This window comes from Nelusetta ayraudi, unplaced genomic scaffold (assembly GCF_046127955.1).
Source record: "Nelusetta ayraudi isolate G7.1 ecotype Tasmania unplaced genomic scaffold, CSIRO-AGI_Nayr_v1 ptg000127l, whole genome shotgun sequence".
Taxonomy (NCBI): Eukaryota; Metazoa; Chordata; class Actinopteri; order Tetraodontiformes; family Monacanthidae; genus Nelusetta; species Nelusetta ayraudi.
This window is the reverse complement of record NW_027466177.1, coordinates 852,909-867,886: the sequence shown is the minus strand read 5'-3', so window position 1 is coordinate 867,886 and position 14,978 is coordinate 852,909. Positions and strand designations below refer to the sequence as shown.

Below are 14,978 nucleotides of genomic sequence, written 5' to 3'. Positions count from 1 at the left end.
AAATAAGCAGCATCCAACTTCATTTGGGATCTTTAATTAGATCCTTCTGCTCGAGCGAGGCTTCTCGGCCCGCCTTTGTTTGCCTGGATGTCTGCAGCTTGTGCGCTCCGAAATCTGTTGTAATTATTATCTCGCCAAAATTTCCCTCGCCATTTATTGTTCTTCCCCCCCCCCTCCGATGTATATGAGCTGCATGATGCTATCTGCCTTCTGGGGGCTTGGCTCGATGAAAATGCGGTAGCACAATCACAAGGAATTTGTCAGCTGGGATAGTTTTTGTTACCCTTCAGCGGGGTTCAAAAACGCGGTTCCCATCTTTCTGTCTTCCTTCCTCACCCTTTGTTTTTTTTTTTGTGTTTCTTTTCTCAAATAGCAGAACGTATCCGCATATTCTTCCTACCCCTCCGTCCCAAAATATGGCTGCGTACGGGCAGACGCAGTACACCACAGGAATGCAGCAGGCCGCAGCCTATGCTAGCTACCCCCAGCCTGGCCAGCCCTATGGCATCCCCGCATATGGTAAGGTTTTTCTAACACGCATCACGAGCCCTTGTCCCTCTCAAACATGCATGCTCCGTGCATCGCGTGCATGCATTAGTGGTGAGGGGGTGGGGGGTAGGGGTCTGGGGGGGCTTTGAAGTATTTCCCTTCACTCAAAAGGCCCGAAACCAACTGCCTGTCGCACGAGCAAGAGCAACGGAGATGCTCATCCTTTATCGAGATTAATTTTGCCTCTTATGATTGTGATAAAAATCTGGAAAAGCAATTTTCTTTGGGCAACTGCGGGACAAAACCCCAGACTGCATGGCTTGGTGTGTGTGTGTGTGTGTGTGTGTGTGTGTGTGTGTGTGTGTGTGTGTGTGTGTGTGTGTGTGTGTGTGTGTGTGTGTGTGTGTGTGTGTGTGTGTGTGTGTGTGTGTGCTATTCTATTTGGAGTTTGTTTTGACCCGAGAAGACTCTCTGATACGTGGAGGAATTTTCACTGTTTATTTAAACAAAGTGCCGCGGCCTACTGCTGCATGGAAACTGCATAATGACTGATTTATTGCACGCGGTTTTGGCTACTTGAACTCCCAGGCACGGTATTATTTGCCTGTGTGCATACAATCAAAAGCACTCGGTCACGAAAACTTGGAACGGTAACAAAAGCCGGATAATATTCCTGTAAAAATAATGATGAAGCAAATATTTGCTCGTGGTAATTAGCGCCTCACTCATGGTGTGTTATCCTTACTGACCGCCGCCTCGCTGTTTCCGGCGCAACCTGAACCTGTGTGTTGACCGATGCTTGTGCATCCAAACCGATCTGGTGTCGCTAACTGATTTAGGTCCATTGTGGGCAGGCATAAAGACGGAGGGGGGTCTGAGCCAGTCCCAGTCCCCCGGGCAGACGGGCTTCCTCAGCTACAGCTCGGGCTTCACCACGCCGCAGACGGGACAGGCCCCCTACAGTTACCAGATGCAGGGTGAGGACAGCTCTGATTTTTACTTCTTCTTCTCCTCCTTCTCGATTTCGACGCTCTGGTATTTCAAAGCTGCACAAGAACAATTAGTTTCTCGGAAACTTAAAAAATGTACTTTAATCTGACATCGAACACATCTGGAAGTCCGAGTTCCCCCGATGTTTTTATTTGTATTTTTTTGTCACGTCGCTCTTTGGTTTTAACTTAATTATTCAAGTTCCCTCTTTTATGGTCCGTCTCGTTAAATTTGCTCAGCCCGTTCAAATAAAGTTTATTGAACTCCCCCCTTTAAGAAAGACAAGAAGTTTCTGTTCCTGATTTAATGGCGCCGAGCGAGAGTGATTCACTGCGCAGCCCTCTCTATCACCCCCCCCCCCGCCCCCCCTGCCCCTCCCCGTCCCAAAACAAAGATGGCGGCATCCCGCTGCACAGCCTTGACAGCCTCCTACCCCCCCACTCCCCTCTCTTCCTGAAAGAATCAACACAGAGGGGAAAAATGGCAGCACTTAGGAGGCACCGGCCCTGTCGCTCCCCCCCCCCCCCGGCTCGTGTTTTCTGTCTCCCTGTGATCATATTTGTGTTTGTTTAAGAGCTGAGACTGGCCAGATTTACAGCCGGCGAAAGCGATAAAGATGACTTGTTGCGCCGTAGCACCGCCAGTCAAGTTGGATGTGTAAAAAATGTGCGTTATCCGAAAGCCTCCGAAGCATCTCGCGATAAATATGGGCAGGTGTTGCGCGGGGAAGCATCTCAGCCAAGTGCCTGATACGGGCGAAGATGGGCAACTAAAATCAGACAGAAGTGGGTATCCTGCTCCTCTTGGTTCAGCTCATTTGTTCGCCTTGGCCCGTCTCTCCCTCGCGGAGCTTCTCTCGCTCCTCTCTCGGGCTATCGGATGCTCGGTGCGGGGTTAAGTGCGTTAGTAATTGACAGACGTGCCAGATGACAGATTGGCCATTATGCTGGCCGTGGTGCTCTCTCCAACTGTGTCTCTGGGCCTCCACCAGCACCATCACCATCATCATCATTACTCTCCCCCTCGGCTATTGATCTTCCCCGGGCCGGCCGCTTTGGTCCTGGGTGTCCCAACCAGAAGACTCCACATCTGATACTCCCTCCCTGCGTCTGCGTCGCCGCCACCAGCCTGCCACCAGCTGTCAAGGCGCAGGCGGCCCGATTAGATTCATCTCTTTGCCCCTGACTTTCGCATGCCATGCCACCGAGTTGTCAGCCGTGTTGCCAATTTGTATAAATAAAGGAGAAAAAAATGACATTTTTTTTATTTTTCTTCACCATATTTGTCCAATTTTCTAAAATCACTGACAGTTCATCATATAGATTGGCCAACAAAAAAAAAAGAAAGAATGCATTGCACAGTTGTGATAAGCTGACAGCGGTGGCAGTGAACAGATGCTAATTTGCTCAATAATTGGATTCCAGCATTCTGAGGCAGTGGCAGCCAGAGATGAGTGAGCTCAAGTCTTGGTTGCCTTTTTTTTTTTTTTCTTTCAGAGAGAGCCCCATCTGGACTTGATAGCCTATTCCCAAGTGGGGCATACAAACTTCTGCTACAAATATTGTGCACTGATGATAGACATAGCCCATGGCAAGGTGGGGAGGGTGGGTAGGGGCTTGGGTGGTGGGGGGGCCGGTGGTGATCAAGCAAAGCAAATGGACTTCCAATTGTGGAGCCAGAAGGCTGGGGGGGCGGGGGGGAGGGAGGGAGGGAGGTGGAAGGAGGGATGATGTCTGGTCTTGAGTGAGCGAACTAACTGGAGCAGGACAGGGGGAGGGAGAGAAAACATGCCCCCTGGGGATGGGGGGGGGGGGCACCAAAAGTCCCCTCTTTGCCCCCCCCCCCCTCCTTCTTTCTCTCCTGCTAAAACCAGCACCGCCGTTCGGAACAGCATGGGCTCATTCTCACTGGGCCGCCTCGTGTCTTGTCCGCTTTTATGTGGCTCCTTGCTCTCCGTGCAGAGCAAGCGCTCAACGCCTGCCGCTGAGGGTCTTTTATGAGCGGCGGAGCCGCGCGCCAAGCCAGACTGGTGGATCTTTGCCCTGCTGTTGTCGAGACGTTACACTTTTTATTTTTTTGCGTAGAGGCATTGAAAGGTTTAATTTTCCAGTTGGCCTGACCTTGATGCATCAGTCAAATTCGCAGAGAATTCAAAAGCGGTTTGGGTGAAAATAATTGGTCCGTTCCAGCGTGACGACCGGCTTAAAATGATGACGTGCGGGTTTGTTGAAACAACTAGTGAGGATTTTAAATAGTGGAGGAGGCTTCAAAGTGTTTTATTTGACTGCAACTAAAGTCCCAGGTATGAAAATACAAACACTTGTATATCTTTGTAGTTTTCCCAAGCTTTCCTCCATAAGGCACGCTTCACAAACACACACACACACACGCACACAGACGCACATGCACGGATCCATTACCCTCTGTTCTTTAAATCTGCTCCGCGTTTGTCACGGTGTGGGAGGTTCCCTCCCGACGAGGCCAATGACCAGCGGATGAAAGGAACTCCCTCTGTTTGTCTTGTGGAACAAAGGTGTAATTACGTCTCCATTTAGAAACAATAAATTCATCATGGCCCCGGGTTCCTTAAGTGAAGTCTCCGCTAAGCCGCAGGGACGCTTAGGCGGTCATCGGGATCAAATCTGCTGGAAAGCGACAAATCTTCGGCCTCAGCTTGTCGCCGAAGACGTCATTCCCTGACCACACACACACACACAGGACAGCAGGGGAAGTTTTGCCTTGAAAGGAAAAGTGCATGTGTGGGTGGTGGGGGGGAAAGAAAAAAAAAGTGTGTACTGTATATAGTATAGGAACTATAATTATAATGCTGAAGCTTTCCTCTGACAATCCACTTGGTCTCACACCTCTCTAATAGGAGATGCGATGGAGAGCAAAGCCCCCAAAACCTCAATCAGATTTACTTTCTTCCCCTTTGTCAGATACACAGTAGCACAGTTGGTTCCCCTGTTAGCAGCTGGACTCGCTCTGCATGTTGATGCGCATTCTTGCAGTTAGCCAGTGGCAACGCAAGTCACATACAGTCTTTGCAACTTAAGAAGTGAAAGATAGTAGATTTGGTTTTGATATTTTAAGGGGTTTGATTTTGGTATTAGAATAAAATCTATTAAAGTCATTTCACTGATTCGCCACATTTCCTCGCTTTCACATTGTGTCCGTGCACCCCCCCGCTGAGGCGGCTCCTCCCGCTGTCGTCGCTCCTGACGCGGCAATACAGGTGGCCGGCTGCCGAAGATAGAAGTCGTGCCCCCCCGCCCCAACTCAACCCCCTGGAGGGGGCTCGGCCGCCGCTCCTCTCCTTTATAACTCATGTCGTGACGTATTATTAAGCCATCAGATGCTATCAGCCGCCTTTGAGTGATTTCATTAGTCCTTCTGACAGAGTGAAGAGAGGCCCATGCATATTCATTGGACGGCCCCTGCAGTGCTGCTCGCTCCTACCCCGAGCCTCCCTCTTGTCTGTATACTCCGTCTCACTACACCGGCCATGCGCGCAACAGGCCCTCCACCCCCAACTCATCAGTCCCTCCCCCGTCCCTCCCCCCATGCCACCCTTCAGTAACTTGCACACAGCGCTCTCTTGTCTTCCTCACATTGTGCAGGCTGGGACAGCTTTGCGAGCAGCTTCTGTCCACTGCTGCCCCCCCCCCCCCCCCCCCGCCTCCCCAACCCTTTCCTCTCCCTCACCACCCCCCCCCCACCCCCCCACCCCCAGCCCTGTCACTCATCGGGCCTGATCCAATCAGTGATAAGGAAGGGGAAGAGGGGAAAGATAAGGCTACTTTGGAGGTGTCCCCTCAGCCCTTCCCCGTTCACCGTGTGTGTGTGTGTGTGTGTGTGTGTGTGTGTGTGTTTTTCCTCCAGTAACTTTAGCTGCGTTCCCATTAGCCCTAGAATTGCGCAAAACCTAAATATCGCAATAAAAAACTGGTAATGGAAACACCTAAACTTCGAAAAAACGGTTTTGACGCTCTCATCAGGTGGTTTTTCAGACGTATTAATATTTAGGTGTATTGCAAAAAGTCTCATGGAAATGCATCGAAAGGGCCAATTTTCCCCAACACCCACGCTTGCAGAAGAACATTTTGATGCTTTCTAGATATACACATATATATTCTATGCATAACTCAAGTATTTTTTTTTATCCTCCTAAGGTGGCACGTTCACGACAACGTCGGGATTGTACGCGGGCAACAACTCCCTGACGAACTCCACGGGCTTCAACAGCACACAACAGGTAGCGGGTGCACGTCACATCACCTCCTTCAGTCCGTTTGTAGCCATCAGGACCTTACAAGTTCCCAGACTTATTAATGTGTCTCCGTTTCATTTATGGCATGTTCGGACTATAAATCACTCGGGATGTCTGAAGCTCTCGCGCGCAGCACCTCCAGCGCAAACGTATCATGGCACAGAGGAAGAGGGGTGGGGGGTGCGAGGTGGGGTGGGGTGGGGTGGGGTGGGGTAGGGTCGGCAAGACACACAAGACAGAACATTGTCCAGATGTAGGGCAGACATGTGTTTGCATTTATGTTTTGGAATCTGCACTGTAAAGTAGCAAAACCAGCGCAGGGCATATCTCACATTACTCTGCCACAGCCTCCCAACTCCTCTGGCCGAGCGCCGCTATCTTTTATCTCTCCTTATGTTCTATTTTTTCCATCATCTACATCGGGTTTTCCTCCATTTTCCTTCTCCTTGATTCACTTACGACCCACTTTAATGCCAATTTGCTGCGTGTGTCTCTCTCCCGCTCTCTCTCTCTCTCTCAACAGGACTATCCCTCTTACCCAGGCTTTGGCCAGGGGCAGTACGCTCAGTATTACAACAGCTCGCCGTACACTTCGCCCTACATGACGAGCAACAACACCAGCCCCAGCACGCCCTCCACCACCACCACCACGTACACCCTGCAGGAGCCGCCCACTGCCGTCACCAGCCAGCCCCTCACAGAGAACCCCGCAGGTGAGCGTCCGGCCAGGGCTTCGCCCCTTCTAATCTGAATATCAGTAAATTGATCCCGCTGCGTTTCTTATTTAAATAAACAAGCGGGCGACTTAAAACCTTCCCTCTTTAAAACCAGCTTAAACGCTGCGCCCGATAAGCTGCTCCGACCCGTGCCAGACTTCCTCTTCTTTCTTTTTTTTTTTTTTTTTTTTTTTTGCTCCACGAGACCGTACAAACAATACGTGCAGGAAATGGTTTCAGTCAGCGGGCAGGCAGCGTGTCAAGCAGGGAGGGGGAGAAACAAAAAAAAAAAATCAAGTTGAATCGCATTAGACGTTAGAGTTCCCGTAATTTTATGTGACGTTAATGCATCATTTGGCAATGGCCTGGCCTGATTTGTATCTTTACAAGCGAGTCGAATTTTTTTTTTTTTACGGCCGCGTTCGGAGTTGTCATCAGTCAACGCCGAGGACGTCGGGCTCTGACCAAACGCAATTTCGCACACAGTCATCCAATTTAGATGAACGACATCCCCTCCTTTCTGGTTGGCACGCGGGCCATTACTTCTTGTTTATTAAATCTTCACGGAGCACAGCAGCTTTTTAGACGTGTTCCGCAGCTGATTTATGATTCGCGTGTTACCTGTAGGGGCCCTCGGCGTAATCACTTCAAATGCGCCCCAGGAAGCCGCCCGTCCCGAATCAAGACAAATGGCTGCGTGCTCTTCGTTTGCTGAAAGCAAATAATAGCCTGGGGTTTTTTTGGGTTTTTTTTTTTTCCCAGTGCACAATTTTTATCCTCCACTTCTTCCCTTCTTCCCTTCCTTTCAGGAGAGTACAGTACCATCCACAGTCCATCAACCCCCATTAAAGATTCAGATTCGGATCGATTGCGCCGGGCCTCGGATGGAAAGTCACGTGGCCGGGGGAGAAGGAACAACAACCCATCACCGCCGCCCGACTCCGACCTTGAGGTAGGGTGAGCGCGCTACCTTGGCGACAGACGGCCTCGCCCTGTCTGAGGCACGCGGACACTAATCCACTTACATACAGTAGGCTGCCACGCTGCCTCTGGACGCACTCGATGGGCATTAATTCTTAAAGATTCGATTCCTGCGCTCAAAGTTAATTATTGATGCATCGGCAAATTCGTGAGATCACTGAAAACGCAGCACACGTTTTCCTTATAAATAAACAATCAGGGATTTAATTAAGTGAGCCGTTGCTTATATATTGCTGTCATCGAAGACTGACTACTGATAGCGGCTAACAGGAGATCGGAGTCAGTCTGACGAGGGACCGTATGTCAAAATAAGGTTGGTCGGTTTTGCCCGCGTTCACTAATATGATCCGAATTTGAACGAGGTTAATGCCGCTCATCATGGCGCTGACATCATGGCATGTTAACATATCTAGTTAATTAGTTTGTCACTATTGATCACTGTAATGCAAAGGGCAGAGAGGGGGGGGTCCGGGGGAGGGGGTCGGGAGAAGTGTTGCGGCGACCGGCCCGAGCAAATGGATCCCGGGTCCCTGCGGCGCACAAAAACATGCTCCTGGCCTATTGACCAGGAGGATCGCCTTGCAGTGCCGACAGAGTGCACCATTGATTTTGCCTCTTTTTCTCCCTGTTTCCCTTTGTTTCCTTCGTCCGCTGCTCTGCCCCGGACTCCTCAGCGGGTTTTCATCTGGGACCTGGACGAGACCATCATCGTTTTCCATTCCTTGCTTACGGGTTCATATGCCAACAGATATGGACGGGTGAGTGACATCAGACTGCGACAGTAGCGGCGCGCTCTATCGGCAAAACATGAATATTAAAAGAACCAATCGGTGGGGGGGGGGGAATGATAAGAATGGCCACTGAGCAGAGGATGGATTTCACCGGGTCAGAACTGACAAGACGGAGCATAACTGGAAGTGCAGATAATTGTTTTTTTCTTTTTTTTTTTTTTAAATAGGTCCAATGAAGTTTGGTATTTTACTGCCTCCTGCAGCTGTCGCAGTTATGCGTGGCTGGCCGGCCACTCGGCTGCAGGAGCTCCCAACACTTGCACTCTAAATGTCTATTGACACGTCTTAAGTGTTCCTTTCTCCTCCAGAAATGCCACATTGTTAGATTAATTAAGTGCTTCTCAATCCATCCTTCTCAGGCAGGGATCTCCCCGGAGACCCGGCAGTCCACCCAACGCAGCTCCAACTGGAACGCCGAGCTTCCCTTAAAAAAAAAAAAGAAAAAAAAAACTCTCTAATTAGGATCCCAAATAACATATGCTTTGCGTGTGTAAACAAATACCGACAAACATATATGATTTTTAATTTTACTTTCATTTTCCGTCCCTCGTTGTTGTGCGTGCTTTCGTTTACTTTTCCAGGCTTCCTTATTTGTTGTTTCGTGTAAATTGCCTCTCTAAATTTATACTTTGAAAGCAAACAATTTGGGAAGTAAGCAAGGACCCTATTCTCATGGTTCTGCTGAGGTCATAGGTTCCACATAGCCTTTATAAAGTGCATCATCCATTCGGACGTTCCCATTTATAAATAAGGCATGAGAACAAAAAAAAGATCTCAAATGCTGTGTTGATCATTCAAAAATAAAGAAGCATTTATTGTTTCTAGAGCAATATTTCCAATAGTCAGGTTTATTTTCATTTTTTTTTTTCTTTTTTTTTCCGTCCAGATCTGGTTTTAAAACCTAAGCTGACAAAATGCTCATGCGAGTGGGAGACGGTTCAACGGCTGCGGCCCTCTCTGCTCTGCACCTTTGTTCTGATACGAGGGGGGTGTTTGATGGGGGGCACTGTTTTGTTTTCGGGGTGAAGGAAGGCTGCCCCGCGACCCGGTTCTGTTTATTTACTTTTACTCCCTGCCCTGCATGCTGGGTAGAGAAAGATCCGAGGCTTAGGCAACTCTGTGGCTCGGTGATGTGGGACCCAACACACACACAGGCACACACACACACACACACACACACACACACACCCTCTCGCTCACACAGCGTCTCCAGTGTGCTCCTCTGAAACAGGAAACACTCCTGACTCCATAAGGGCCCGTTCCGTCAGAGTTCATATATGATCCGACAGCCGCTGGAGCTCTCTGTTCTCTCTCTCTCTCTCCCCCTCTGTTGTTCCCACCGACCCCGCCGCCCCCTGCCCGTTTCATTTCGCCAAAGTTTGCCTTCCTGTCAAGCTCCGACCTGCTCGCATTAAAGCGATATTAGAGGAGGGCGACACGCCCACTCGCCAGCCACCTCAAAGCCCATCGCAAAACGCCGACCTGGAAAGTACCACGTGAAAAAAAAAAAGAAGAAAGTGAGAGAGAAAATACACCTCATCCACCACATCAGTCACCCTGTCGCACCCCCTCAGCCCCTCCCCCCTAAGGCTGCCAATCATATCTTTAAAATCTGAGTGGTGTTATAAGAACATCAAAAAAAAAAACCTTCCCAAACACTTCCTATAAATAGAAAGGTTTCTGAGTAAGCGCGCATCCACACTTTATGCCTCTCACTCTGACACCCCAGCCCCACCCCCACTACACATTCACGACCACACTGCTGCTCTTATCAGCTCTTTTAATTGGCATCAGTCCGCCCCCATAAAGCTGACGACCGAGGCCAGCTGTGCTCTTATTGGGTTTTTAGCCGGAGCTTAGGGCGAGGAGGTGGAGGAGGTGGGGGGAGGGGTTGGGAAGGGGGTCTGGGGTTTGGTTGTTGCCGTTAAGGGGCTCAGAAGGAGGGAGGGTCGAGGTTGGCTCCCCTGCGGATGGCACATGACATTTTGGGACAGGTGGTGGTGGCGGCGCTGCTCTGACAGCATCAACACTTTGGCCTCCTGGCCTGCTTGTATCCCTAACCCCCCTCACTGACTGATTGTTTAGGTTTAATTGGAGAGGATTCGCTAGCGACGGGGCAGAGCATCGCCTCTTTTTTTTTTTTTCCCACCAAACCGGGCCCCCGCATCGCTTAATCGCGCCCGACCGGTGCCAAAGGTCGCGGAGGGGAGCCGAGGAGAGAGCAGCGGCGGCGCCGGTGGGAGGCTAATTAGTTCTGATGAATCCCGACTGAAAGATTGATTCAAACTGGGAGCTTAAGAGGAGCGAGGAGGCCTCCACAAGTGGGGGAGGCGCGGGCAGGGATTGAGCTCCGCCTGTGTGGCACGTCCTCCGACGTCTGGGGCTAAAAACATGAGCATTGTGAGGTGTGACAGCTAATCAGCGGAGAGCCGAGGCTCGTCTTCAGGTGGTTTAGCTCCGTAATCCCTCTGCTCCTGGGCCGTCTTTAGCACAGCCAGCTGCGGGAAAATCTTCCTTTGTGTCCTCCGCTGGCTGAGAGCAGTTTGTTCAACAGAGATTTTTTTTTTTTTTTAGCTGAAAATTATTTAAGTGTTCAATGTGGTGAAATACGTTTATCCAAATTTTGCATTGAAGGCCTTCTGCACAGTCTTGTTCGACTGTGTGCGAGCATATTCCAAGACGCAAAATGCCTTCTCTTTGGGAGTGAACGACACGGCTCAACCAGAAAACAGAACAAAAATAAAACCTTAAATATAAAATTGATCTGTTTCTATACATACATAGAAATATATATACAAATTTGAGGTTATTCCCACAAGAATTGGCGAAATTATTGTCCTGCGGAAAAAAATTTTTTGGACACCAAGTTTATATTCTGTTAGAAATACATGGAAGCAACTTCATTCCGATTATTCCAATAATGTTGAGATGACTCATTATGTTTTAAAGGGTGAAACGTGCACATTGTTTTTTAGCTCATTAACTATTAACAGCGTATTTCCACCCCTGCGAGGTATCATCTTACCAGCAGTGCAGCCCTATCACCATTCGCAGCACGTGTCACGTTGCTGGCACTTCGCAATCTAAGGGAAAGAAAGCTGTTTTTGCACAGACTCGTGCACAAAAAAATGCACTTCTCTCGTGTTTTTGAGCCGAGTCGAGCCGCTCGACTTTGAGAGAGGGGAAGCGATGCTCGTCCGTCACCCATGAGGCCATCGGATGATGCGTCGACGCAAATATGCAGGGAAACGGGGATGTTTTACGAGCGGAGAAGGCGACCCCCGAACTCCTCCAGAGTGACCACCCCTCAAGAGAGGAGACGCGCTTTTTTTTTTTTTTTTTTTTTTTTTACTGCGCTCATTCATGTCTGTGGCGTTCCTGATGGCTATTCTGGTCCCCGTCAGAGCGGTCGTAAACAGGGGCTGGGGGGGGGCTGGAAGCCGAAAACTTTCAAGTCCGTCTAATGTCGGCTTTTATGGAGCGGGGAGGGTGGGGGGGGAGAAAGCCTGCGGAGGAATTTAAAAGGATTGTGTGCAAATTGAGTTGACTCGGAGGGGAGAGAGCGGCGTTATTTACTGTTTCGCGGCAACTCCTTTGAGACGGAGCAGAAAAGAAAAGAATCTTTGCCTGATGTTATCGTGCCATTTTTTTCCCTCCCTCCCTCCCTCCCTCCCCCTCTCCTGTTCCTCCAGGATCCGCCGACGTCGGTGTCGTTGGGGCTGAGGATGGAGGAGATGATCTTCAACCTGGCCGACACGCACTTGTTCTTCAACGACTTGGAGGTGCGTCTTTGCTTGTTTCTCCCCCGCTTTTTTTTTTATACTGAACGCTCCTTGAAAGCCTCCTTTCCCTCTTTTTATTTTTCCTTTTTTTTTTCCTCATGTGTTTTAAGAAAGGTGCAAATTCCCTTTGAGTTTTCTTTTTTTTTTCTCCACCGTGAAAGAAAAAATACAACCGTCCCATCACACGGAGCCCGTCGGCCTCCCGGTTGTGAAGTTTGACTCCTGGATCCTGACGGGAATACCGTGAATTTTACATGTGCTGTCAGTCTCCGTCATCCCCTGGTCACCAGCACTGCACACACACACACACACACACACACACACACACACACACACACACACACACACACACACACACACACAAACCCCTTCCGCTCCCCAGAGCAGCCGCCTCAATTTGTCAGGCTCTAGTGTTTCTGCGGCCGCTCCGCGCTGTCTGAGCGTCGTGCTGCGTGCTCGGTGTCCCTGTCCGCTCCCCACCGCAGACCCTCACCCCTCCCACCCTCCCTCCATCTCCCTGTCACAGCGTGAACTCGCCCTCCTCTCCTCCTCCTCCTCCTACGCCTCTTTGCTCCCGCGTGATTCATGTACGACCAGTGTAAAAAAAATCTGCTACTCGGGGACGGCGCAGGAATAAAGGGATCAGGGACTTGTGTGTGTGTGTGTGTGTGTGTGTGTGTGTGTGTGTGTGTGTGTGTGTGTGTGTGTGTGTGTGTGTGTCCGCAGCACTTTGACACCACTCGCACAGGCTGCGAGCAGAGAAAACACATGTCCACGAATACACAAGTTTGTCACATTGTACAATAAACACAGCGGTTCATTCTCCCCTCCCCTATCCGACTATTTATTGAGTTTTTATCCGCCCGTCATTCGTCTCCGTCTCCTCCCTCGATCCTCCGGTGATTCCGATCTCGCCCGCCCGACCCCGGCCGGCTTTTTTCCTCTTCGTCCGACCTCACCGTAGAGGAAATGTTTTGTTTGATACTTAAGTGTGAAGAGATCGGCGGCCGCTCTGCCAAGTCTCATTACTGTGCGCCGCACACACACACACACACACACACACACACACACACACCGGAGAGGAAAAAAAAAGAGGAAGAGAGGAGGAATGGAAAACAGCAGTGAGGGAGGGGGGAGACAGCGGCAGGAGAAAACGTTCGCCGACCCTCCCAACACGGTCGTCGTGATCAAAGTTAATTGGTTGCAATTGGCCGCTTAAATATTTCCTTATGCCCCAGCCGTGCAGGATCGGCACTTTATATAATGACTGGGCTCCAATTATTTGTTTAAAAAAAAAAAATCAGTTTTTGACAACATTGAAATGTGTTTTTGTAGCTCGACTGCGATTGCTTCTCTTTGTCTGATGGAATAGTCATGAGCTGGCAGCTCAGACTGACTTTGAAACACGCGTTTGTTTCTGTTCTCACAAATTGTCAAATTGTTAATTTTGACATTTTGCAGCTTTCGTTTTGCAACGGTCCACGCCAGTTCTGTTTTTTTTTCTTCTTCTTTTTCTTTTTGTATCATCGATCCCTCGGCGTCTCAGTGCCGCTTTCTCACCGGTGCCTCCCACCACTTGCGCTTCCTCTCTGCTGATTTCCAGCGCGCCATCTCAGATAAGAGCTAAATCCAGCGGCGCCTATAAATACCGCCGGGGGCCCGACGGCCGTTATGTATTTAAGCGTGTGCAGAAACGCACACGGTCCGTCTAATTTGGTCTCAGCCATAAAGGGAGACCCCCGCAGGTGCACGGTTAGTGTCCTGACGCTGTGTCGCGAGTCTTAACACCGCTGTTACTACCAGGCACCCCCCCACCCCTCAAACACACACACACACACACCTCAGAAACCCTGAACATGAACTCGGCTTCCTCGCACGTTGTCCCTGCCTTCACATTTTATTTCGCTTTGCAAGCCAACGCTCCTGACTTCTGCGTAATGCGTTCCAATTGTGCGCCTGTGCGTAAATGTGTGCGTGCGTGTGTGTGTGTGTGTGTGTGTGTGTGAACGGAGGCCGCGCCGTGTTGATAGAGCTGGTGAGTGACGATTCAGAGGAAAGTCATAAAAAGAAAGAGGGCATGCCGAAGGGGTCAACAGGGATCAGTTTCACCCTGACGTCTCTCTCTGTCTCTCCCTCCTTCTCCTCTAACCTTTTTCTGGATCAGCGCTCTCCCTCTCTCTCTCTCTCTCTCTCCCTCCCTCTCTCTCTTTTTTAATCCACTGTCAGGGTGAATGGAGGCTTTGCTTTCGTAACACTGCACCTCTCCCCCGAAAGACTCCAAACACCCGCAAACACGCCGAGTCCGCCTATTGATCGTCCCACGCAGGACCGTTTTGCAGCTCGCCGGTTGTTACGCGAACCGCACAATCTGTTTTTACCATCAGGAAGAAAAAAAAAAGGAAAAGAAACGCTCTCAGTCGGGACGGCATTAGGGAGTGGATTCAAGGCAATGCGATCTCCATTTGATGTGATCTCCGCTGTATTAATTTTCTCAAAAGAGCCAGTTTTGTTTCAGCAACCGCAGAGAGATAAGAAAACACAAAAAGTCCCTATTTTCCCCTTTACAAAAAACACACATGCAAAATGAAGAATGAATGTATTTTTTTGTGGTGAAACTACTTTGGGCAACTGCTAAATTGCAAATTTTTCTTTCTTTTTTTTTGTCATCAGATAGGGATTTATGATAATGTCGGCCAATTTCTTGGTCACTTCTGAGCAACACGGGGTGGATGCATATCACAGGAGGTTCTGTGGAAAGTTGGACGTGGTGCAAAGGTTTCAGGGAGGGGAGAGGGAGGTGGAGCACGGAGCTAATTGATGGTCTGAAGTGATGTGTATAATGACGCCCGCTGAGGCCGCGCACACACTGGGAAGACTGACAGCTCCGCTGTGAGCCGGGGTGTGAGTTTACTGTAGGTGCTCCGGAACGCCAGCGCCGAGCAGTATGTGGGAACCGGAG

At 49.9% G+C, this 14,978-nt stretch overlaps 1 protein-coding gene across 11 annotated transcripts in view; it reads left to right on the top strand.

Moving 5' to 3' along the window:
• The window catches only part of eya1 (EYA transcriptional coactivator and phosphatase 1), a 57,420-nt gene that overhangs the window by 29,616 nt on the left and 12,826 nt on the right, over nt 1–14,978 (top strand). For 6 of the 11 annotated variants that reach the window (XM_076050386.1, XM_076050391.1, XM_076050385.1 and 3 more), the window contains 7 exons: nt 374–519; nt 1,329–1,466; nt 5,652–5,734; nt 6,273–6,462; nt 7,275–7,417; nt 8,121–8,204; nt 11,930–12,019. In XM_076050386.1, the coding sequence (XP_075906501.1) occupies nt 374–519; nt 1,329–1,466; nt 5,652–5,734; nt 6,273–6,462; nt 7,275–7,417; nt 8,121–8,204; nt 11,930–12,019 (874 nt within the window). The remainder of the gene's footprint in view (nt 1–373; nt 520–1,328; nt 1,467–5,651; nt 5,735–6,272; nt 6,463–7,274; nt 7,418–8,120; nt 8,205–11,929; nt 12,020–14,978) is intronic. The other 5 variants (XM_076050388.1, XM_076050396.1, XM_076050389.1 and 2 more) reach the window with 3 other exon arrangements.